Consider the following 24,487-nt stretch of genomic DNA (forward strand, 5'->3'; position numbering starts at 1 on the left):
CGACAAAATGATGAATGAAGATGTTTGATTTTTGTATTAATAATTGTAACTAGTGGAGTAATTTCATAAAAAAATAAATGAATATCATTCATTGACTTACAATTATATGGACGTCGGGTCCGCGCTAAAAAGTGTCCGCACTTGTAAGGCGCTAAAATCGTATACAGAGCGCGACACTCCGCTTTAGTCTTCATTTGTTCTACTGACAGCGCGATACTGCGATGACATTACAATTTAAATTTCGAATAGGTTGACTTGGGACATTTTTTTCGTGGTTTTTGTATTAGACCCGTCGTCCATTTATTTGTAAGTCAATGATATCATTGTAGTAAATAATAATAATATCTTTCAAATCAATAAAATCAATATCAATATTACATATATCATATTTTAACCGACTTCGAAAAAGATTTTATTTTATGTTTCGAGATTACTTCGGCATTTGTGAACCGATTTGATGATGCTTTTTTTTGAAAGAGGGTACCACAGTGTCGGTCCCATTGAAATTTTACGAAAATATTCTATCTCTAAGGGTGGCAAACTAGGGGATGAATCCGGTTTCGCACACTTTCCGACAACCGATTTCAATAAAATTTGACAATAGATATATTACACGAATTACACGAACTTTTCAGTTAGATTTTTTTTAATAAAAATGCTTAGAATAATAACGCATAGAATGATAGTTTCGTATCAAACGAACTGTCACAAGTGTTCACTACACTATCTATTTTATGTTTGTCTGACGTATTTTTACACTCATTTACCGCACATTTCGTCACTTTTAGCTAAAATTCTTGATCTGTTCGCGGTGCAAGTTGACCTTGAGCACTGAAGGCCCGCCCGCTCGTGTAGGCCCTTTTGGCGCGCTTCAATTTGCCTCACTTGGCGTGTGCGGACTAGGTTTCTATGCGTTATTATTCTAAGTAAAAATGTTATATTTTAATGAATTTTACGCTCTCATTTATCACAATCCGATCTGCTGGAAATTAAAGATATGTACGAGGATGCTAACCGTTCGGCTGGAAAATGCCTGTTCACTCTAACATTATCAATTTTCAGGTAATATCGCTCCGGAAAACCCGATAAAGAATTCTATAATATATAACTAAAACCAAGTACTTATGTATCGTGCGTGACAAGTTAATATATTTAAAAGAATTAGACACAGACCTTTACTCTACTTTGAACAATTTGTCACATAATATAACGTCAAATAGCAAAATAACACCAATTTAGTTCACACTGTTAAATTATCAGCTTCTTAAATGCACAATCGCTTGTTGTAGGGCTCTGTCGCGGAACGTGACCTACGTATACTAATAACAATGTTAATTTCAATAATTACCTTACTATCTGCTAGTGCCAATTGCGCTAGTTATTATGACTTGATTTTTTCCTTTTGTTTTTAATTTGCACTCTTACTGCCCTGCGGACGTGCCACGTGTGATGCAGACTACCTATTTTTTTGCTTACGTCATTGTTCATCGCGACTTTTGTTTCCGACCTTAGCGGGCTACCTTTACAGACAGCGACACTCAGGAAGTTATCTAAACATCAAATAAAAATATCGGTAACCATCTAAAGTGAAAAATAATATGGCATTACTCTGGACGAGTCTTTTTTTTTATTTATTGAAATGGTTATAAAGTAGAGAAGTTAATCTAATAGATGTAATCTACGTATGATTAACAAAGAAGAGAGAAGAAACTTTGAGTGAAGAAACTTTTCATCAGTTTCTCAAAGATAAGAAATATAATAACAATAATGCATACACTCATAGCTACGAACTAGGGAAACCCTGTGTCGCGGGTGCCATGGACACACACATAGACAACCACAAATTACACCCAGACTCATGAGAGAAATAAATATTTCTCCCGGCCCGGTAACCGGTACTCGGGACCTTTGCGTGACAGGCCAGCTTGGTAACCATTGGACCACGCAGGCAGTTATCTGTTATATTGGAGAATAAGCATTTAAAGATCTGCTGACTCGTGCCCCGGTGTGGCAACAGACGCTGGTTCAAGTCCAGTCAAATCGAAGAAAATTTTATTTGCGCTGTTCCATCCTTGTACCAACAATAAGAAGAGAGATGAATTAAGTGGTTCATGCCGAAGAAGAACTATTTCTTTTTTTATGATACAAAGTGACGGGACGAACAAGTAGTGCGCCTGTTAGTAAGCGACACGCCTGTCCATAACACTAGCAGTGCCATTCAGAGCTTTATTCCACAAAGATAAGAGAGTACTGCCACTGCGTCTGTCACCCCGAGACATAAGTTGATAAGACTCATGTGCCTGTAATTTCACCAGCACCCTTACCTTTCCAAAACGGAACGCAGTAATGCTAACATTAGTGCTTGACGGCAGAAATAGGTAGCGTCTGCCGTCCGGTAACTAACACGCGGCTATAATATTTCAGCTATGCATCGTTAGGGTAAGTTCCGATAAGGGCGCGTTCCCACTATGTCGTCACGTTTTATTATCGTTGGACGACTGTCGTGTCTAGCCTGTTCCCATATCACGACTATCTGTCGTGGACGATTTTTTATCGTTGAACGACTGCCGTGAGTAGCTGTTCCCACTAGATCGTGACGACAATTTATGGTTTCACGACAGCCTCCTTGTCGTTTGCACGACAGAATCGTTTGATGCACTGCAGTCGCTTGTATGTTCTTTTGGAATGGGTGAAGACGAAATTTTAATAATGTATTACTTTTAAAAAATGCCGATGAGGAAGCAAACAAAGAAAAGAAAATATAACGTGACGTATAAAATAAAACGTGACGACAATAGGAGCTGCGACAATCTGTCGTCTTGTTTTTATCGTGACTTTTTTTATCGTCTGATGACTGTCGTTCTAGCTGTTCCCACTGTGACGACAGTTTGTCTTTGTAACGATAAAAAATCGTGAACGACAGTTAATCGTGTCGTGCTATATGTGAACAACTTCATTTAAATATACAAGTCACGACACTATAAACTGCACGACAATCTGTCGTCACGACATAGTGTGAACGCGCCCTAAGTCGAACACGTTAACTAATTTTAACTCATCGAATTCTGAGGTTTTCGCGATTGTTACACATAGGAAATGAACCGTGTTCCGTCAACCGTGTCAACCGTGACCATGGGACCTGTAAAGGGCCTGAAACGTCCGTTTTGTTTGAAAAAACAAATATACGCGATTTAAATCCGGAAAAATAGTTTCATTTCCTAATTTTAATCCTTTATAAAAAAAAATTATACTCTATTTTTTGCTATTTAAAACGGTTATTTGACCATTTGTCAAAACGCGGTTAGTTTTAGTTAGTGGACGGCGGAAGTGCTACCTTGTCAAGGTTTGTTGTACGGTGCCAGTACTTCCCTGGACGAACTTATTACTGCTGCTAGCAAAATGCTACATCGACCGCAAACAACATTTTAATAACCCTTAAAGTTTGATTAAGTATCGTATTTATTAAAGCAAACTAATTAATATAAATAACAGTCTTGTTTAACAGATTGCCACACCTCGGCACAGTCATCGAAGTTTAATTAATCACTTAAAAAGCTAATATCCTCCCATCGACGATCGCGTGTGTATGGGCGTGTTGCTACTGTTACTTTTAGTACCCATCCCTAGTTTTAATTGGTATATTTCGCAAACGACCAAAAAAAGTAAACACTACAGGCGTTTCAACGTGTCCTAAATTCAACACAAAGTGCATGCAGTAAAACAAAATTTACGATGTACCGGTAAAAGGTTTCGATACCGGCGATATCGAAAAAACGAAGCATTGTAAATTCTATTGTATAAGTACGTATTTTGTGGTCCATTTTGCATGCTCCGCTGTAGCGCCTGTAATGGTTATTCGGGCCCTGGTTATAGATAGCTCCTTGCCATGAGGTTTACGATTATGAATGGGAAAATCCCATCGTTATTTATACATATAGTTCGATCTATTTCATGTTTCCTATGCAGTACATCACTATGTTTACAATCATTCATTTTCGTCAAAATTGAGTTGATGGAATTGGGACGATGTCCTTCGGTAGATGTAGAGAAATATTTACTCCCGCTCAATTACGTTTCATCGTGACAAATTAAAACACCTTGCACGAACCTGTAAAGGGTCGCAAAATACGCTGTAGTATCTGTCTTCGTTACTTCATTGCCATTTTTGCTAACATCTTCCTTAATGTATCAGGGTCGTAACAATGTAGTCTCTGCCTATGCTATTGGGAGACAGCCCTGATTGTATCTAAGTATATTATTTTTGCTAGGCTATGTCCAATAGAAAATTGTAATGTTTGGCAGCGTAGATTATTTTTGTTACATGGCAGGTGTTCCGCAATTATCAGCGATGTGCTATGATGATAGTACATTATGGCCTCAAGTAGATTTTTTATGGTATTCAAACACGCATACCGAACCACCTGATGGAAAGTGATAACCGTTGCGTATAGACATTTGCAAACCTAAGGCATTTAGAATAGATATAGAATAGAATAGACATTTATTGGAACACCACAACACATACATACAAACAAGAGAATAATATTACTTAAACAAACAAAACAAAATAGAAAGAATTGAAAACTAAAATAAAGAATACCAAACAGGAAAAAAAACAACATAAGGTAAAGCAAACATAAAGCACAGTCAAAAAGCAATAAACAAAATAGAACTACTACAAATCTGTCATTTGTACGCAAAAAGACCTCATTCACCGTATGCCACAACCATAAATAGATCGTGGCGCTGGTTTTCAATAAGCCCTAAATTTTCTTGTGATTGCTCTTGTTGTCCTGGCCCTTCATTCTATTTTTTTTTACATCATTCTAACCTCGTCAGTAATAAGCTGCAAGATATTTAGCAGTACGTGTTGTGTTACTCTTAAAAGACAGAATGCTGAACAGTGTAGTAAGAGAGCACTGTTGTAGCGTAAATATAGTCACCAGGGTTTTTGTTAAACCTACGGACTGCAAAACATTAAGGTACTCATCACGGTATTCGCGTTCTGTATTGAAATTACCCTTGTCAAATGCAGTACGTAGATAATGATATGTATATGTTAGCATAGCGAATTAGTATTTCGGTTGTGGAAGTATGATTTTTAAATAATCTCTAAACAACAGCTTGCACGCCGAGTTTTGATGTCATTTTTTCAAACACCACGCAAATACTTCGATTCTGTAATGAATGGCGTGTGTAACTCGCTGTCCAACGCGAGTGCGCTGCGAGATTATGCGAATGTGTGCGTCCGTACACGACACGCGGAGTGTACACATACGAGCCCTTCTGCTACATTTGTATGGTGTTTACTCCAAAATGTCAATAAATGGCGTGAATGTAACACGCAAGCGTTTTGCACTTCAAACCAATGTATAATGCAATTTTTTTGTAAATGTTAGTATTTAATACATGTTTGTCATACATCGGTTGTTTCCTTTTGATGACCCTTTTTTGACAATTAACTAGGCAGTTAGGCAGCCATATGGAGTTACACTATAATTGTCTCATTACACTGTGGTGTTACTACAATAAAATTGTCAGACACGACAGTTAATAGGGAGAGATACGATATAATAACATCATAAATGTGGCATGCGTGTTACGTTGTTAGTAACTGATTAATATTTATAATTACGTCAAATTCACATAGTTACAAGTGACCTTTCGAACCTTGAAAAGGCTTAATAGTAATAGATCTTAATTTGCTTGATAACTCAGAGTATGATGTTGCGTAATTGAAAATTACTTTGCCAAATGACTGTAAATAATTAGATAAGTGTTATTTATATATAATATTTTCAGCCTTTTCCTTGGCCTAGATAATTGTGTTCAAGTACGAATCAATTTTGAAAAAACTTCGCAAACCACTTAAATGTTTTTATAGTAAATGGCTTTGCTGCGAGTAGGTAAAGCGAGAGAGCGGCGGTAGCCTAGTGTGAGGACGACTGTAACGTTTTAATTGAGAAGTCAAAACTAATGTTTACTAGCAATACTTTTAGTGAAGGCTAACGTCGTCCTAATGAAATTATTATGTAGACAACGAGGCACAACCCTTGGGAAACCTGCGAAGAGTGTGGAATACCACAGATGCGCGAACAAAGGCTTCGAATTCTCACCTCTTTTTGCAGCCGGGGCTTAAAAATAAAACCCGTCTAGTCTTGTTGACTAGCGCGGATTACATTGTAAATTGGGAAAGCGTCTTACCTTTCTAAGAAATATCTTAGAACAGTCATCAAGCATCTACCTAGATTTTACGCTATACGCCTAACGTTTAGAAAGTAGATTCTACAGGTTTAATCTAGGCTTAATTGGGATTTCTAATAGCCATCTGTCTAAACTCGCGATTACCAGTATCAGTAATGTGGTCCGTCGTAACACACATTCTTTGTGTTATAGAATAAAAGAAGGAAGCAGAATACTTTGTGATTGCAATAAGGTATCAATTGTCAAGATTGACGATAATAATAAGATTATTATGTTACACACCTACCTTGTTTTTAACAGACTACAAAAAAAGGAGGAGATTCTGAACTCGACTGTATTTTTTTTGTGTGTAACATACACGCGATTTGTGAAACGATTTTTTTTTGATGATTATTTTTTTGAAAAGAGGGTACCTCAGTATTAGTCCCATTTAAATTTGAAGAAAATATTCCACCTCTAATGGTGGCAAACTAGGGGATGTATCCGGTTTCGCGCACTTTCCGGTCACCGCTTTTAATAAAACTTGGCAGAAATATGTACTTCCACGAACTTTTGAGAACAGTTTTTTTGTAAAGAAGTCATTGTGACTTGCTTTTGATAATTACCCTTCTTAATTCAAAGAAAACATTCCTTTTACCCGACTGGACTGAAACCAGTGACTGTTTCTTCAACGTAACCAACGAGGAAACCAGCAGATCCTTCGAATTTCTCTATGTGCTAATTGTGGATCTTTGTATTTGGTTTTTTAAACGGCTTTTATGCCGTAGTGCCAGTTTTGAGACCTTATGAAAGTTTAATTACTCAGCCAGGTATTTTTACAGCTACCAGAAGATTGACAGAGGTGTGATGATTCATTATCATCATCATATACACCCTGACTTCACCCACAGCTGGGTATAGGTCTCCAAGTTTATGTGCCACTCCCCACGGTCCACTGCTCATTCAGGTTAACCCCCAAAATTTTTTGCGATGGCGTCTGCCCATCTCGCAGCTAGACGCCCGACGTTCCTGTATCCAGTCTTTGGACGCTACTCTGTTATCGCTTTACTCCATCTGTCATCTTGCCTCATATATATTTATCACGGACAACAGAAATCCATAACGTTTATTAACAATAATCTTATAATTATGCTAATACTTAAATTGTACTAAGAATTTTCTGCTTGTTATTAAATGCCCCATTAAGGGACACTCACTCCTAGCCGCCATTGTATTTAGGATGCCGTTGCTGCTGCCACGTCTTCTGCTCAATAAAGACGTTAACTTCTTCCGTAAGAGTGCCATGAAGCAATCGACGCGAGAATACTTTGAATATTGGATATCAGGCAACATCTCATACGTTGATCTGATCCCGAAGTAAGTAGCTAAAGCACTTGAGGAAATCGGAACCAATGGCGGTACCATAAACACCCAGACCCGAGACAAAATAGAAAAGTTAGTTCTTCTACAGTGACCCGGGACTTCAGAGATGGTGACACCATGAAAACCAGCGTTGTTTTTTTTTAATATTAAGTGATGGGACGAACAAGCCGTGCGCCTGATACCAAGCTTCTAATATTTGCAACTGAAAGCTCTGAGTGGTACTGTAACTGCTGTGGATAGGCGTGTCGCTGATCACCAGGCGCACGACTTATTTGTTCCCTCACTTGGTGTTTATTATAAATAACAAGACACTTCGTCGACGCACAACTGAGATGATTTAAAATTAGCAGACTTGGAGCCCTGGGCTACGCATCCTGTATATTCTGGGTTAAGAGCTAAGCAACCATACCAATTACCAGGTCTTAAACCAAGAGATTTCTTGTACATGAGTATCAACAGAAGACAATTTAGAAAAGTTCATTTGCCAAATTCGTCCTAATGGCAATCGGGCCCGAGTGCAAATCGTCGGGACACTTAGGTCGTTAAATTTTATCGCGAAGAAGTTATTGTTATAATCCACGAAGAAAGGCATTTCGTGGAATTGCTTTTATGCACTTAATATATTTAGTAGTAGTAGTTCTTAACGCAAAAATTCATCCTAGGAAGTATTGTAACCGAGCTGTAATGTGAGCATTGCTGCGTTTCGGTTTTGAAAGGTTTCAACTTACATCTCAGAGTGATGGGCGTAGTGGCAGTGCCCCTCAGATCTTTGCGAGTTAAAGCTCTGGGGCCTTAGTGTAAATTTTGAAATATGTAAATTTAACTATCGCTTTTGCATTAAGATTTTAATTTAAAACTTATGAACATAATAATTAAGATCTAAATAAAAACTTTAACGCAAACGTTCTGCTATGGGCAGGCGTAACGCTTACCGCAGGTGCACGATTTGTTCATTTTGTTGGGTAGCACGATAGATACTGCTATTCTCGCATAGAGATCTCGCGCTTTATGTCGCTCTCGCGCAAGTGGCGCCTTACCGTGCTAGCCCACTTGGTCAATGGGTATCATATAAAAAAAGGTGGCAGCATGCTCTACAAATTATAAACATCATTTCACCTTTAACACATCTAGGTTCTCCTTGTACTGAACAGATGTTTTGTCGGTAGCTTTCTTGAATAACAGCCTGTCACGAAAATATCAAATTCATATCGTATCCTGTTTAAAAACAACGGAGGCATTCAAAATATTATAACTTTATTATTTTAATCAAAAGAAGCTTATCGTCGGGGATAATTTAAATCCGCGTATGTATGTAGTATTGATAAAAGGTGCGTACCTGTACTAAACCAAATTTCACAGGAGAGGGATTTAACGTTATTACTTTGTTATTTCAATGGCTACGAATTTCATTTTTGCACAGCAAGCATCAATTTATGTTTGAATTAACGCGGATTTGATTTGGCCACTAAATTACCCAAATGGAAACTTATAATCCAATGCTAGTTAAGCATATATTTATATTAAAATTTAGCACATTTTGAATATAAAAAGTAAAAAGTAACTTTTTCGATTTGGACCATTATACATGAAGCGGAGAAATGAGTGACCTCTATTTTGTTTCTCGATATCAGTACAGACCTTTTCGACCACTGTCCTAATTACAGCATTATCACCTCTAAATAATTTGCAATAAAAACATTTCCCTTGTTACAGTGTATGGCAGCGTACGTGGAGTTCGAAGTATGCAACGGTGCATACGAAGTATCCTGTCCTGACGCAAGATGCCGCGTAGGTGCCGCGCTGACACTCGACGAGATCGCCTTGTTAGTCGAACCATCCGTCATGGAGAAGCACCGCAAGTTCCGGCTCAATCATGGTTAGTACAATAATTGTTGCACACCTTAACATATACAATATGAATCTACGTTCAAATTTTTAATTTTTAACAATGACTGGTCAGTCATCTTTAATCCTCAGGATAGCTTAACTGTAAAAGTTGCCTTGGTGTACGCGTACACGCACACACACGAAACGTACCTGGCGAATAAAACCAATGTTTCTCAACAATCTATTAACATTTTTTTCTTATCGTTTCGATGGTATACACTATTAATGCTTGCTATAGTTGTGAAAGGATTTGTCCATCGCTGTAAGGTACTCGCAGAATGTTGCTCAGAATGCGCCAAACGTACAGGAAAGAAATGGTTCATTGTGCAGAGAGGCTGGTGAAATTACAGGCACATGGGACTTGTCATGTGACACATTTAATAATAATAAAAAAATAAAAAAAATAAAAGTGACATTATATCACAACAGAACGTGGTACTCTGAACCGCAATTGGCACTTTTGTTAGTCGAAATTGGCTTTGCCCTATGAGCATTGGTCGCGGATTCGCTTCCCGGTAGGACTAATTTGGGAAAGGAGAGTTTTTAAATTGGTTCTGATCTAAGTGTTCTGGATAGGGCCCCGGAAGGAATTCCAGTAAGCGGTGTGATTGTGATAGGAGAATGACGCACTATTATTATTATTATTCATTATAAAGTGGGCGAATTAGCTTATTTTCTAAGAGAGGGACACCGCGCCGCATTTCATCAATAATTACTTACTAAAATGTTCCATCAAATGAAAGTAATTATATAAAGATTACGCAATTGTAAATCGACCTTTTGTTTCAACACCTCCCTGGCATTGCAAGATTTCTCTATGACTTCTAAAATAAACAATTGAAATGAAGCCTAGGAAATTGTAAACATCTTTATTGTTAAGTTCTATCTACGTTCGATAACCTTCGTTTCAGTATGTTTTCGCGTTTTAATAGATAACCTATTGAATAACTCTAACAATAGCTATATTAATTGGCTATACTATTTCATTGTGTCTATAAATAAATACGACATTGACTTTTGTATGAGATTTGGCCACAGTTTGAACAGCAGTGCTTGCTTTTGTTTTACAAGTAGAAAATGCTATTTTGTGATTTAACAACAACTTACGCGGGAAGTTGAAAAGTAATCTTGAAAGTTGAAATGGTTGAGGACCGCTGTGGTGGTACAACAATACCTGCCTTCTACAATCTATTGTGCCTAAATGTCAATTTAACAATTTATTCATTTTAAGATTTCATTACTTTCTGGTTTCGTTTGTATTTTAACCGACTTTAAAAAAAGGAGAAGGTTCTTAATTGGACTGTTTTTTTTGTGTGTTTGTTATAGGATTACTCCAGCAATTGTGAACCGATTTTGATGACTTTTTTATTAGAAAGAGGGTCTCTCATTTGGTCGTTGGTCCCATTTAAATTCGAAGAAAATATTCCACCTGTTAGGGTGGCAAACTAGGGGATGAATCCGGTTTCGCGCACTTTCCGGTCACCGATTTCAATAAAACTTGGCAAATAGATGTAATTCCACGGACTTTTTCGTGAGGTTTTTCGTGAGGTCGTTTTTTTTATAAAAAAGTTATGTAATGATAAAATCATTTAATGAGTTAATAATAATAATAACGCACACATTCAACATTGCCCCGCACTAAGGAACAGACATAGACAACCATAAATTACATCCAAACTCACAAGAGAAATAAGTGTAGGCCATACAATTTTTTGTTCAATTTCCTTTTTTTTTTCTTTTACATTATTATTATATTTTACTTTTCATTTCTTATTCTCTGTTTACAATTTAATACAATAAACCTAGTTATAATGTAACTCTTTTTTGTAGTAAGGTTGTTAATTATGATACGGAGGACCACTGTCTCTCATGTCACAAGCTATCCTAATTTGAGAGTCAGCGAATATATCTGTAATGTTCTAACCTTATCTTAGATTTAATGTCTTTACTGTGAACTAACACTTGAAAACAAACAAGGAATCACAACTTAGAATTTTCTTTACAAGTTCTTATGTTTTCGCGATTGTAGTGTTAAAATAAATATTTACAATTACGAACGAAGCTTAGTGCGAATAGATATTATTTCTAAACGACGACGTTTGAAGAAGAAGAATAAATATAACAGATGACAGGTGATCTCAATTATTGTTTATTTTTTTTAAAATTACATCGACTAAAAATAATTACGATTTCCATCGCCTACATGTATATAGCTATTCCAAAACCGTTCTAGATATGAGTACATAACGGTGAAGTTACTTCAATATTTGTGGGTGTAGCCCTCAGTCCAAAATACCTAAGTTTTTATTTATGTCGACGGTGGTTTCAAACGAACCGACGTTTCGGCTCTTTACAAATCCCATGATTACGGCTGACTGTAGTATTTTCTTGACTTTATTTACTAAGCTCCAAGGTCTTGGAACGTATAAAGTGCGGCCATTTTTTGCATGTAAATGTTCAATAAATTATTGTCCTCGAAAGAAAGCAACACACAAGCAGCAAATTATAAAATCAGAGATTTTTAATGTGGTTTACATTTTTCTGGTAAAAAAAAGTTTAAATTATGTTGAGCAAAAAAAATTCTGCGTTCAAAATTTACTGTTTAATAATAACGCACACACTCAACATAGCCCCGCACTAGGGAAACCCTGTGTCGCGGGTGCCATGGACACACATAGACAACCACAAATTACAACCAAACTCACGAGAGAAATAAATGTAGGCCATACAAATATTTCTCCCGGCCCGGGAATCGAACCTGGGACCTCTGCGTGGCAGTCCGGCATGGTAACCGTTCGGCCACAGAGGCAGTTAACTGTATATCCAATTGAGTTAGATTTGTACAAAAAAATTGGATAGCTTAATTTTAATAATACAATGTTAGTTGTGCCTCGAATGCAGAATATGTCTTTCATCTTTTAGACTGTTGCCCTTTCCTGTCCAATGAATGTACAGTGTTGATAACAGCTACCTAGCAATACAAATTTTGATAGAATTACTAGGTCGCAGTCGACAATCGACTTTATAAACTCATCGTACAGGTACATTATGGCTCCGTATCCGTGTAATTTGCATGCTTCGCTCTGTTTCCTCGTTCGACCACAATACCGTAATCAAATAAACACTACAAGTTGCTCATAGCGTTGAGGTGCTTTTGCAAATGCCTCTTATCTCTCTTCTGTTTTTTTATGTTCAAATACTTTTTGATAGGTTATTTGGTATTTTATATTTAACCGACTTTATAAACGGAAAATCAAATTTTGAAGAAAATATTCCTCCTCTAAGGGTGGGAAACCAAGGGATGAATCCGTATTGGATTTCACCCACTTTCCACTAGCCGATTTCAATAAAACTTAGCAGATAGATGTTGTTTTAGAAGCAGTGGAGTTCCTTGTGAAAGAGTTTGTACTGGCAAGTACTGCCACCTTACCTATTTCTGCCGCCAAGCAGTAATGTCAGCATTACGGTTTTGAACGGTAAAGGTACTGGTGAAATTACAGGCACATGGGACTTGTCACCTTATGTCTCAGGGTGACGACGGGCGCAATAGCAGTGCCCCTCAGGTCTTTGCAATTTAAGGCTCTGAGTGGCACTGGAACAGTTACGGACAGGCATGTAGTTTATTATCAGGCGCGCGGCTTGTTCGTCCCGTCACTTGATAGTACAAAAAAAAAAACAAAAAACATCTGCACGGCATTTAGAACCCGGTTTTTTTTTAATTGTAATTGTTCCATACTGTACTATACAACTTTTTCTATTTAAAGAGTGGTTTGTTGGTTTTGTAAAGGCCTTTTAATGTGAATATAGGTCATGTATTTAGCTTAGCTGGACTACCTTGAAAGTAAAAAGAACACACCTCCATTTAATATTTCTGGCTTTGCATTCAATACTAAAAGTCAATACATTTAGGTTTATTGTACCAGAAATATAAAAGCCTAGCCTTTAGGCTTATAAAAGGCATTGAGAATCTTAATTTAGCCTAAATAAAGTCTAAATTAACTTTTTGCGTGCCAGCGGGCGGCCTTATTCTGAGTAACCTGTTATTATCTATAATGAAAGTATTAATACGTGCCTATGCCAGTGCCAACCGCGAGGCAGTCGCTTATGGTAAAAAAACATTACGCTAGCTTTGATGCTTTCGTTTTCCGCCGCAGTGTTGCGTTTTAACTAAAGTCCGTCTATTCGGTCCGGTATTCTTATTCGCTTGTTTTTTTTTTTATGCTAATAACCGTAGTCACAAATAAGGGCGCGTTCCGATTATGTCGTGACGACAGATAGTCGTGCAGCATAAAATGTCGTAGCTTGTGTATCCATAAATAAATAAAATGGATATATATATACAGGGTGGAAATTTGTAATGCCACCTAGAGGGAAAGTACTTAAAATACTGGAGATAGAAATTTTTACTTAAAGGAAATATTCCTTCATTTTTAAAAAAAAATAAAACGGCAATCATAGATTTTCGAAAATTTTTAGCAACACGCGGGAATCGAGCCCGCTTTAACCTGAAAAAAATGCACCCTTCACTTTTACTGGATCGATCGATGGGGTTAATTATAAGAATAAAATCTCTCTCACAAAATTGGTAAATGAAAAAAAAAAAACATGAAATCTTAACGTATTTTAATAAAAACGAAAAAAATGGCAATCTAACTAATTAGTTGCTCGAAATGAGCTCCATTTTCTTGGATACACAAATTTAATCTTTTAACGAATTCATTTTGAGTAACTTTTAATAACGTGTTGTGATAAATTATATTACAAATCGTATTCTCAACCTCAGCCTTCAACTTGTTTACACTCGCATAGGATTTAGAGTACTTTCCCTCCAGGTGGCATTACAAATTTCCACCCTGTATATTGTCGTCACGATGTAGTGGGAACGCGCCCTAAGGGAAAACAATATGCTGAACATAGATACATTGTAAGTTCGCGAAATTGCATTTTTGCGGATTTTAAGCGGAAATATGATATTGATAAATTGGACATAGTTATGCAAACTAGAACCAACCCACAAAATGCCACTTTCGAGATAGTTAGATTTTTGTAAAAACAGTGTGAAGAAATAAATAGATAAGTTATTTGAGACAAAAACAACGTGAGTTACTAGCACATTTTAAAATATACATTATATGAAGTTAAACAGCATGGATCTTGTTAGCTATTAAAAAGTTACTTATTTAGGGTTGGTACCCTGAAGGACTTTTAAACCTAAATACATAACTGAATTTCACTCGAGGTGTGGGTTGGTTCTTGTTTGCATTACTGTGTCCAATTATGTATGTTAGTCCATAAGGTTTGTATTTATCGGTCTTTGTATCTTGAGTATAAATAAATAAAAAATAATCAATCGTTTTCCTAGGCGATCAAGAAGGCATGATTTCTCAAATGAAAACTAACTACTTATTACGTAGTTTACTCTGGACTTAATACACGCTAACACAATCAAGCAAGTACTCATTATTTCGGAACCAAAATAAAATTAAGTTTTTGGAAGTTAATCAAACAGAACAGAAATAAACAATTACCTTTCGCTTTGCTTGTTTACTTGCTTTCTTCATTAAGTCATAAATTTATACCTAAGGACTTTATTGTGTCGTTGTTTGCCTATCACCCTGATACATAAGCTTTACAAGTCCCATGTGCCTGTAATTTCACCAGCACTATACTCTCCACAACCGGAACGTAGTAATGTTCACATTATCGCTTGGCGGCAGAAATAGATAAGGTAGTACTTCACTGGACGAACTCCCACAATGAGGTCTACTACGGACTTTCAGCCAAAGCGGACGAAGCGGCAGTTCCAGACGTCAATTCCAAGCCGTGTTAAAAAAATATAAAAGCATAAATTTTCTCTTCATTTTTCGACATTTTCAATCGACAAGTCAGACATAGACTTCAAATGTCGAGATGTTTACATGTTTGTACACTCAAATGGTTTCACTCCATTGACTTTAATTGTAAGTCAATGTTTCACTCGCTCAGTCTTAAAGTAGTTTTGGCCCGTCACTGGTTTCAAAACATTTTCGTAGCAATAGAACTCCTTGTGTAAGACATCGTCCAGCGAAGTACTACCATCTTACCTATTACTGCCGCCAAGCAGCAGGAACATTACTGCGTTCCGGTTTTGAACGGTAATAAAGTTGCTGGTGAAACTACAGGCCCATGGTGACCCACTTGTCATAGAATGACGGGCGCAGTGGCAAGGCTCCACCCATCAGTGGCGAGGCGTCAAAATTGTCATTAGTAAAGGCTGAGCAAATCAAAAAACTACCTACCTACCTACTAACTACTGCTACTGCCTACCTTAACAAAAAGCGATGTCTTAGTGACAGTTAAACGCAATGTGTATTAGCACACAAGATACTAATGCACTTCATTTCACTGGTTAAGTTATTCTGCTAATAAAATTGAGCACAAAATTTAGTGGCTTACTACTAAAATGTGGATAATTTTAGGCAAGCCGGTGGGATACGAATTATATAGACGCCTCGTCTCTGCCACCTATATACCCAAACTTAGACGACGTCATCTACTAAGTTTCTGCAACCGCTTATTGGCCATTATTTGATTTTCGTCTTAGTCACACCTTGCAGTATGTCTTGCCTAATTCCATTTGGTCTCCGTTATCCGATTTTCAACGTGCGTACTACTTTACATCTATCCAAACATAACGTTACTAAAATTGGTAGCACTGTCAACTTTTAAGTAATCCAAAGTTTTAGCTAAACATATTTCTTTAGCAAAGACTTGACGGCTACAAGAGTACGTCCAGGGAAGTACTGCCACCTTACCTATTTCTGCCCCAAGCAGTAATGCGAGCATTACTGCGTTCCGGTTTGGAAAGGTGCTGGTGAAATTACAGGCGCAAGGGACTTGTTAACTTAAGTCTCAAGATGACGGCGCAGTGGCAGAGCCCATCAGATCTTTGCGATTTAATGTTCTAAGCCGCTCTGCAACTGCTACGAATAGGCGTGTCGCTTACCACCAGGCGCACGACTTGTTCGTCCCGTCACTCCCTTTTTTTTTATGATACAAATCATTAAAAAATGTAATACGTTTGCTTTTCAACTGTCTATGAGAAATGTTTCACTGTAATCTCCGGCACATTAACGTAAATAATGATGTAGCGGTGTACTTAACATGCAACATGGTATAAGTAATCTTATTCTCTATTCTCATGACAATGCTTCAAAGGAAGATCCATTAATTTTAACAACTATCGACCCGTCTCTAGGCGTGCAATTCAAGACCAAAGAGTAACAAACAAAACCACACGCCCTTGTACTTTCGCACAATTGTGACCTATTCAACAAGAATGAGTTACTTTCAATCCAATTTCCTTTATTGTGTTTATTTGAGATAAATCGAATATCGTGCACAGAACCGAAGATATCGCCTGTCATCCATCGCCGATTTTTACGGCTTGACCTGTTTTTTTGTTGTTCTTCTTTGTATTGTTTATTTTGTAAACATCTTTTCGTGTTGGCGAAAATTCAAAATCAAAATCATATATTTTATAGTTAAGCATTATTACACTTGAAATCGTCACAATGGTCAAACTCTACCGCGCATTCGTAAGGCAGATTCCCCTGAGAAGAATGAGCAAGAAACTCTAGGGGTTGCTTCTTGTAAATATAGGTACATACATTAGAACATATATATTATTTACAATGTTTATTTCAAACATCTTATACTGAGTATACCTGCAGGAGCTAAATGAGTCAATACTACGGATTTTTGTCATTAAATAATAATAATAATAACGCACACACTCAGCATAGCCCCGCACTAGGGAAACCCTGTATCACGGTTGCCATGGACACACACATAGACAACCACAAATTACACCCAAATTCACGAGGGAAATAAATGTAGGCCATACAAATATTTCGAACGAACCAGGGACCTCTGCGTGGTAGTCCGGCTTGGTTAACCGTTCGGCCACAGAGGCAGTTAATTCAAGTGTCATTTAGTATAAAGTATATGTTTCACTATAGTTTTAACTCTCGTAAATGGCAAATTTTGAATATCAACCAGAATCTTATTGTAGACGCATAAACATTGCCCTTTAAATGAATTTGTGACTTTGTGATGACTGTCACGAACAGCAGGTACATCGTTACGGGTTGTTTAAAATCTCACAAAAGACTTCCTTTATATAGGGACTGTTGTTGCTAGCGACCGCATTAAATCCTTCAAGCGGTCGCAAGAAATATTTCCTTATAACTCTCACAAGGACGCTCAAATAAGGATCCAATAAATTTATCAATAATTCAAACGCATGACAGATTTCCATTTATTAATAACTAGATTTTCTTTTGTAATACCAATTGACGGGAAGAACAAGTCGTGCGCCTGGTGATAAGCGACACGCTTATATCTATATATAACAGTTGCAGTGTCATTTAGAGCTTTTGATCGCAAAGATCTTAGAGGCAACCGCCATTGTGCCCGTTCGCACTGAGTCACGTTGACAAGTCCCACATGTGCCTGTAATTTCACTAGCACCCTTACCCTTCCAAACCGGAAGCACTGCCCTGGACGAACTCATTCACAAGGAGCTCTATGGCCACTAAACTGGCTTATTTGAGACATTTGCTGTTGTTGACTGCTCATGCGACGGGGTCTTCTTATTACGTGGATATACGGGGCCACACTTTCCACACAAGTAGCTTCTGATGACAACTGTTTACCCAGTTTCCGTGTTTTTTTTTCATCCAACGAGTCTCTTTTCGAAAGTTTTTGTGTTTTCAAAAATGTTACCACATCATTGTGGATACCACATCAAGATAATCCCTATGGTCATCCATAGGAATTATCTTTCACTTAAACACTAACTCTGAATTATCTACAACGATACCATTCACAACACAAGGTGCGTTTCGAGCTTCAATTTTCTCTACGACTGCGCCGAAGCGCAAATCTGCTTTGGTTAGGCCCCGTGATTCGTTTTCACTTTCGTCGCTTAACTTGTCGTATATTTTTAGTTTAGTTTTATTTTTACTGTCATCATGTGATCGCGTGGTGATTTGTGGTGGTGGATTTGTACGCTTTTACTATCATGAACATTAATATTTCTTAATTATAGTTAAAAACGTTCGCTTTCTATATTTATGATTAATATTTATTACCGTAGGGAAATAAGACAGAATGAGGTACAGTGCACTAGAATAAGAAAAAGTAATGTTTCGACGGTTCGGTCATATTTTAGTGGAAACATAAAAGCAAAAATAAAAAAAATTACGTATTCAGTGTGCGATTCACTAAAAGATACTAACTTTTTATTTAGTAATCTCAGATAGATTATGCTTAAATAGATATATAGATGTTTTTATAAAGGAGTTATAATAAAGTAAGAGTGCACATATACATTTTTAATAGTTATGGATAAAGTACTTTTACGACCATATGCCATTTTGCGAATAGGTCCTGTGTCAACTAATCCTTTTTAATTGAGTAACTGAAGTCTCAAAAGTCAAGATATTCCCGAAACTAACACCATCAATATGACAACATCAGTATCGAATTACAAATATGCCAAACAAAATGTCGAGACTCGAAATTTTTGAAACCGCGATTCCCGGTATGGAAGCCCTAATCATAAGACTACTTCAATTTTTAAGTAAGCATACAGCATGGAATATATAACCAGAAATAGAGATGAAATGTCATTTAATTTGTATGAAAACTATTCTGCCAAATCATTACTGTGACGACTGCGTTCCGATTGGCCAGCCCGGATTCAAAACAATTGACGGGTGTTTGTTTATTGTTTCACTTCAAATCGTCCAGTTTAACTTGAGCTTTGCTATAATGGAAGAAAATTGCAAAATTACATGTTTAATGTTTAATTACCGATGAAATGTGATTCCGTTTGTTTTGTAATTAGATGTTTTGCTGTTTTTCCCACACCACCGAAGGGAACAGCCCCCATTATTAGAGATATTATCTTTATTACAATAAATACAGAATAATTTTGGAATATACGGAGACGTACACACAGGCCAGTTGTTGGCGCCGTACTATTTCAGTTTTCTAATTTGTGATTTCAGCGCAAACGAGAGTTGATATTTAAAAGTGATAAAAGGCCCATTTGCCTGATGAGTTGCTAAGGATGGATGGCCCTTATTGCGTCTCTTTTTTTTCTAGTTATATAGGTACTCGATGGCATACAGCGACGAATAGAGCAAGCGAAACTTTATCATGAATAAAGCAGCCATCTTATATCAATTTTTTTTGATACGTAAGAGAATGCTGTATGCTTAATAAAAAATCGTAGTATTCTGCAATAATGCGTTATTGTATAACGGCAGTGATGTCGCCAAGAAATCGCACAGCAGTTTGGTGATTTTTAAATAAATTTAGTTCTTTTGAACTTTAATAAACAAAAAATAATCGGCACAAATTTATAGAGCGAACGTGTAGGACGTAGAACGTGGGGAAAGGTCGACCGCGGCGTACTTATCTCTACAAGATTGATGATTTTCATATAAAAGGCCAGGTTCAAAGTACCAACATTAAACTAGCGTGTACATATATGTAGGCATGTATGTAAGACTGATACAGCAGTGGAAACGAATGAGATATTTCAACACCTTAGCGGGTAAAGGCTTTGCGTACCAAAGGGGAGCAAATGTGATGTGTGCTTCATAGCACGAGTTCCCTACTTAAGATCGTAATCCGTTTGATCAAACACTAATTAATCGAAAACGTTTACTCGATTGTCCATTCGACCTGTAAATCGTGAGCTTTAAGGTTTGCTAAATCGATGCATCAAAATCCCTAAAGAACATGTGCTCTAATAATCAAGAGCCAATAAAACGATTTCTCGAAAGATCTTTGAATTTAATTTAGTTAAACGCAATATTTAAATATTTCTCACATAGTTGTCAACAATTACCAGTTTTTCGCGATTTGGGTATCTATGCATAGTAAAATTTGTCTCTATTGGTGAGTGCCTACTGTAGTCTATTATACAGATGTATTGTTAATAGCTTTACATCACAACATATCATTATGTAATAACTTAATATACTGTAGTAGCAGTACAGCTGCTTATGAAAGAATTTGTCTAGGCAAGTACCGCCGCCGTACCTACTTCTGCCGTCAAGTATTAATGAGCATTACTGCGTTCCGATTTTGAAGGGTAAGGATGCTGGTGAAATTACAAGCACATAGGATTTGTCAACTTATGTGTCAGGGTGCCGGACGCAGTAGCCTTTTTTGTTTATATTATAAAGTGACGGGGCGAACAAGTCGTGCGCCTTGTGGTAAGCAACACGCATATCCATAACAGTTACAGTGCTAGCTAGAGCTTTTAATCGCAAAGATCTTAGGAGCACTGCCACTGTGCCGGTATCCTGAGACATAAGTGCCAGTAATTTGACCAGCACCCTTACCCTTCCACATCGGAACGCAGTAATGCTCACATTACTGCTCGGCGGTAGAGATTGGTAAGGCAGTACTTCCCTGGACGAACTCTTTAATATTAGCCGTCAGATCTTAGCTGACAGTTAAAATTTGGGATTACTTAAAAGTTGTCAGTACTACTGATTTTAGTAACGTTATGTTTGAATAGATAAATGTAAAGTATAACGAACTTTGAAATTCGGATAACGAAGTCCACATGGAACTAGGCAAGACACATTGCAAGGTGTGGCAACACGTGCACTATCGCGAAAATCGAATAATGGCCAATAACCGAAACGTAGTTGATGATATCGTCTAAGGGCGCATGTACATGCTAAGAAATTCGACGTGTCTGCTACAGAAATGATGAGAATGGTTTTGTACACGACAAAAACTTTGTCTGATCCAGCCGCGAAAATATGTCGTGTGTGTTGCAGAGGAGAAAACGATGAGTATGTACACGATACGAATGCTTTCGGACTGACGTGTGTTGGGTAAAATGCGCCAGTGCATTACGAGTCTTCCAGGTAGCAGTCGTTTTACTACCGACTGTGGGAAGAAATATGTTGTTGATTATGTTGATTACTAAGCAACACCCGTCCACGTATATAATCGGTCGTTTAGATAATGCATCTAACCACGCCCCATACAATAGCGGCAGAGCGCGTCGTGTCGGGGTTGACAAGATTTTTTTCTTGTCCGGCGCCGAGGGAGTGTACACAGTTCGTGTGTAGAAACGACTCGAATTCTTGCATAGACCCGGCGACTTTTCTTAGCGTAGACACGCGCCCTACTAATAATAATAATATATATATTTTTTTTGTATGTGGGTGGCTAGCACAAAGGAAAGGAGGTCTATGCGTTGCAGTGGCAAAAGTCAAGCTATGAGAGAGGACAACGAAACTAGTACCTTGCGCCACTCCTAAAAATGATAATTTATCAAAATTCTTGTTTAAAAATTGATCCTTACGTCATTTATTTTGCGGCCATATTTATAGTGTAAAAAAATAAATTTTGTGTAACTTAACCTACGGCTGAGTATACTAAAAAGTTTCTGTCAATGTTTAGTCTGTATCAGGTATCAGTGTCTGGACCGCTAATGGATTCCACATTTTAGTTCATTGTAAACATAGCTCTGTAATAAATAGGCTTTTTATACCATCGTATCGATATCGTTATTATAATTAAGTAATTTTGTATTGATATTCAAATATTTCGTTTGCATTTAACGAACACGTGTAGTTACACATGCAAACGAGGCTCAGGAAGGCAACGTTCGACCCTGACTTCACTCGCGGTCTTGCCTTGATTTTTTTATACTTTTATGTATGTTTGTGTGTATGTATGTATGTATGTATGTATGTATGTTATCTGCATGTAAATGTAAGGGAAAGTGAGTTTTATTTGAGAAAATGCCATAATTCAAGTTCCGGTTCGTTATTTTTGAAAACATTTGTGAACTGAGTCTATTTAACATATGTTACGGTTAACAGTTTTTATTTTTATAACAAATTAGTGTAGTAATTTCACAAAAAAATTGAGTTTCAATTCAATAAAAATTTAATATAAAAAAATAACTTATTGACATACGGTCTCTACATCTCCCCTACGCCTCTAGAGTATGTACGATATACTCATAAATTTTAATTTTTAATTTTTTGGTGTTATCTACTAACATTCTGCGTTCGAAACCAAATACTGTTACTCAAAATTGTGGAATTATGAAAACACGATTTCATTATAAGAGGAATAAATACTGAATTAAATAAATATATGTATTTCATTTATAAATGGATAATTAACTATTATGTATAAATAAAAACAATCACATTATTCGCAATCAGATACATTTCATTTCATTCGGTTTTTGTTTTTCAAATTGTGTTTTCTCATTGAAAGTATTTAATTTCATATACGATTCATTTTTTCTACATTGTTTTGTATAAAATTAGTAAATCAAAGAGAACAAAGTCGCTTCATCACTCACATATTTTTTTTGTTTTTTCTTCCTTTCACCTAGACTATGGCACCTTGCCTGTACAACCACTTAAACTAATATATATATGAGACATACATGACCAAAACAACGCAGTATTTCTCTTTCTATCCTGCAGCAATTACGTCGACTGACAAATTTGTTCATCGCGGTGCCATGCATTACAGTATATTCCATCAATGAGATAAAAGGAAGACCGTATGAAGAAATAAAGTGAATACTTAACATGTGTGTTGGTATTGCGTGCAGATGAAAGATGAAAGGGGGTGAGTTGGCATTCGGGTGGAACTGGCACATACCCATAAACTAAAGGTCCAATGGTTTTTTACACTTGTAATTACGTAATTTAACAGTATATCGAAATCATCTCCGAAACTTTTTAATTTTATTTGGAATCGAATTCAAAACCATACCAACCGAGCTAACCAGGACCCCGATTCTGGCGGTCTACTCTCGATCTCCGTCCGACATCCGTCCGAAACAATTACTGCGAAATAAGCAATACTTGACCAAATGAAAAGACGCGTGATGCGAATGAAGCTTCATACTTGATACTTGTCTTTTAATTTTGTCGAATATTACTTATTTGACAGTAATTGTTTCGGACGGATGTCGGACGGAGATCGAGAGTAGACCCCCAGAACTCTTCGATATTTTAAGTCAATCATTCGATTGGATATCGTTCTCGAATCGAAGGGCGCTTTCTGAGCTATTCGGGTTAATCGTTCGATTCGGATTCGGATACGATATCGTAATCCAACAACGTTTACGGAGTTGTCGGTAAAATAGATTATAAGAAAAATGAAATTTTTAAGACTTTAAAGGCCTAAAATATAGAAACGCATTAGTCTTGCATTTAAATTAACAAAATTGAACAAAATCCAGACTTTATTAAAATAATAAGAAATTCCCATACTACATTCTTGCCTTGTAAATAATAGGATGTTCGATAACTTCATTCCATAACTATGTTGTGAATAACTAAATCGTAGCCTTTGTCTATCGAGAAGTTCGAGTAATCGTACGGGTGTGACGTCATTTCGGTACGGTTTCGAATATAACAGTTTGACGTTCGATTCGGGTGGTGTGAATAAAAATGAAAAGAAATGTACGATATCAAATAGAATCGGTCGACAACTGAGTTATCGTAAGGCTCTGAATCGACCTCCAGATACGCGCAGACACAGAATTGTATTAATTGAAACAACAAGCATTGCGTCATGTGTGTATGTCTATAGACTCTGCCTAGTTTATTGGGAGACAGCCGGAGTAATATGTATATAAATAAAAACAAGGAGGAAGTCAAATTACATTTTTTGCAACAGCTGCTCAATATTCATTTGGTCCTCAAAGAACACCGCCACTACCTTAACAGTTATTTTTTAACGGTCAGATTTTCTTTTTAAACTACAGTTTATTATATTATAGGATGCTTAAAAGTTTATGCACTCATAAAAGACCATTAAATGAATCACACGTCTCAATGGATCTGTTCACGTAAGTAACATTGTAAGTGCCAATCAATTAAGCCATACACGGCGAAGTGCATGTGGCAAAAGTCACTTAATGCCAATATGTTAATTAAAAAAAATGTATACGACCATTTCGCCATATATGTGTACAGGA

The 24,487-nt window shown here is 36.9% G+C and overlaps 1 protein-coding gene across 2 annotated transcripts in view; it reads left to right on the top strand.

Annotated features, from left to right (window-relative positions):
• LOC113236124 overlaps positions 1 to 24,487 on the top strand; it is a 221,413-nt gene that overhangs the window by 169,313 nt on the left and 27,613 nt on the right. For both annotated transcript variants that reach the window (XM_026472121.1, XM_026472122.1), the window contains exon 7: positions 9,280 to 9,442. In XM_026472121.1, coding sequence (XP_026327906.1) covers positions 9,280 to 9,442 — 163 coding nt within the window. The remainder of the gene's footprint in view (positions 1 to 9,279; positions 9,443 to 24,487) is intronic.

The sequence above is a fragment of the Hyposmocoma kahamanoa genome, unplaced genomic scaffold (assembly GCF_003589595.1).
Source record: "Hyposmocoma kahamanoa isolate Upper Pololo Valley unplaced genomic scaffold, ASM358959v1 89, whole genome shotgun sequence".
Classification (NCBI taxonomy): domain Eukaryota; kingdom Metazoa; phylum Arthropoda; class Insecta; order Lepidoptera; family Cosmopterigidae; genus Hyposmocoma; species Hyposmocoma kahamanoa.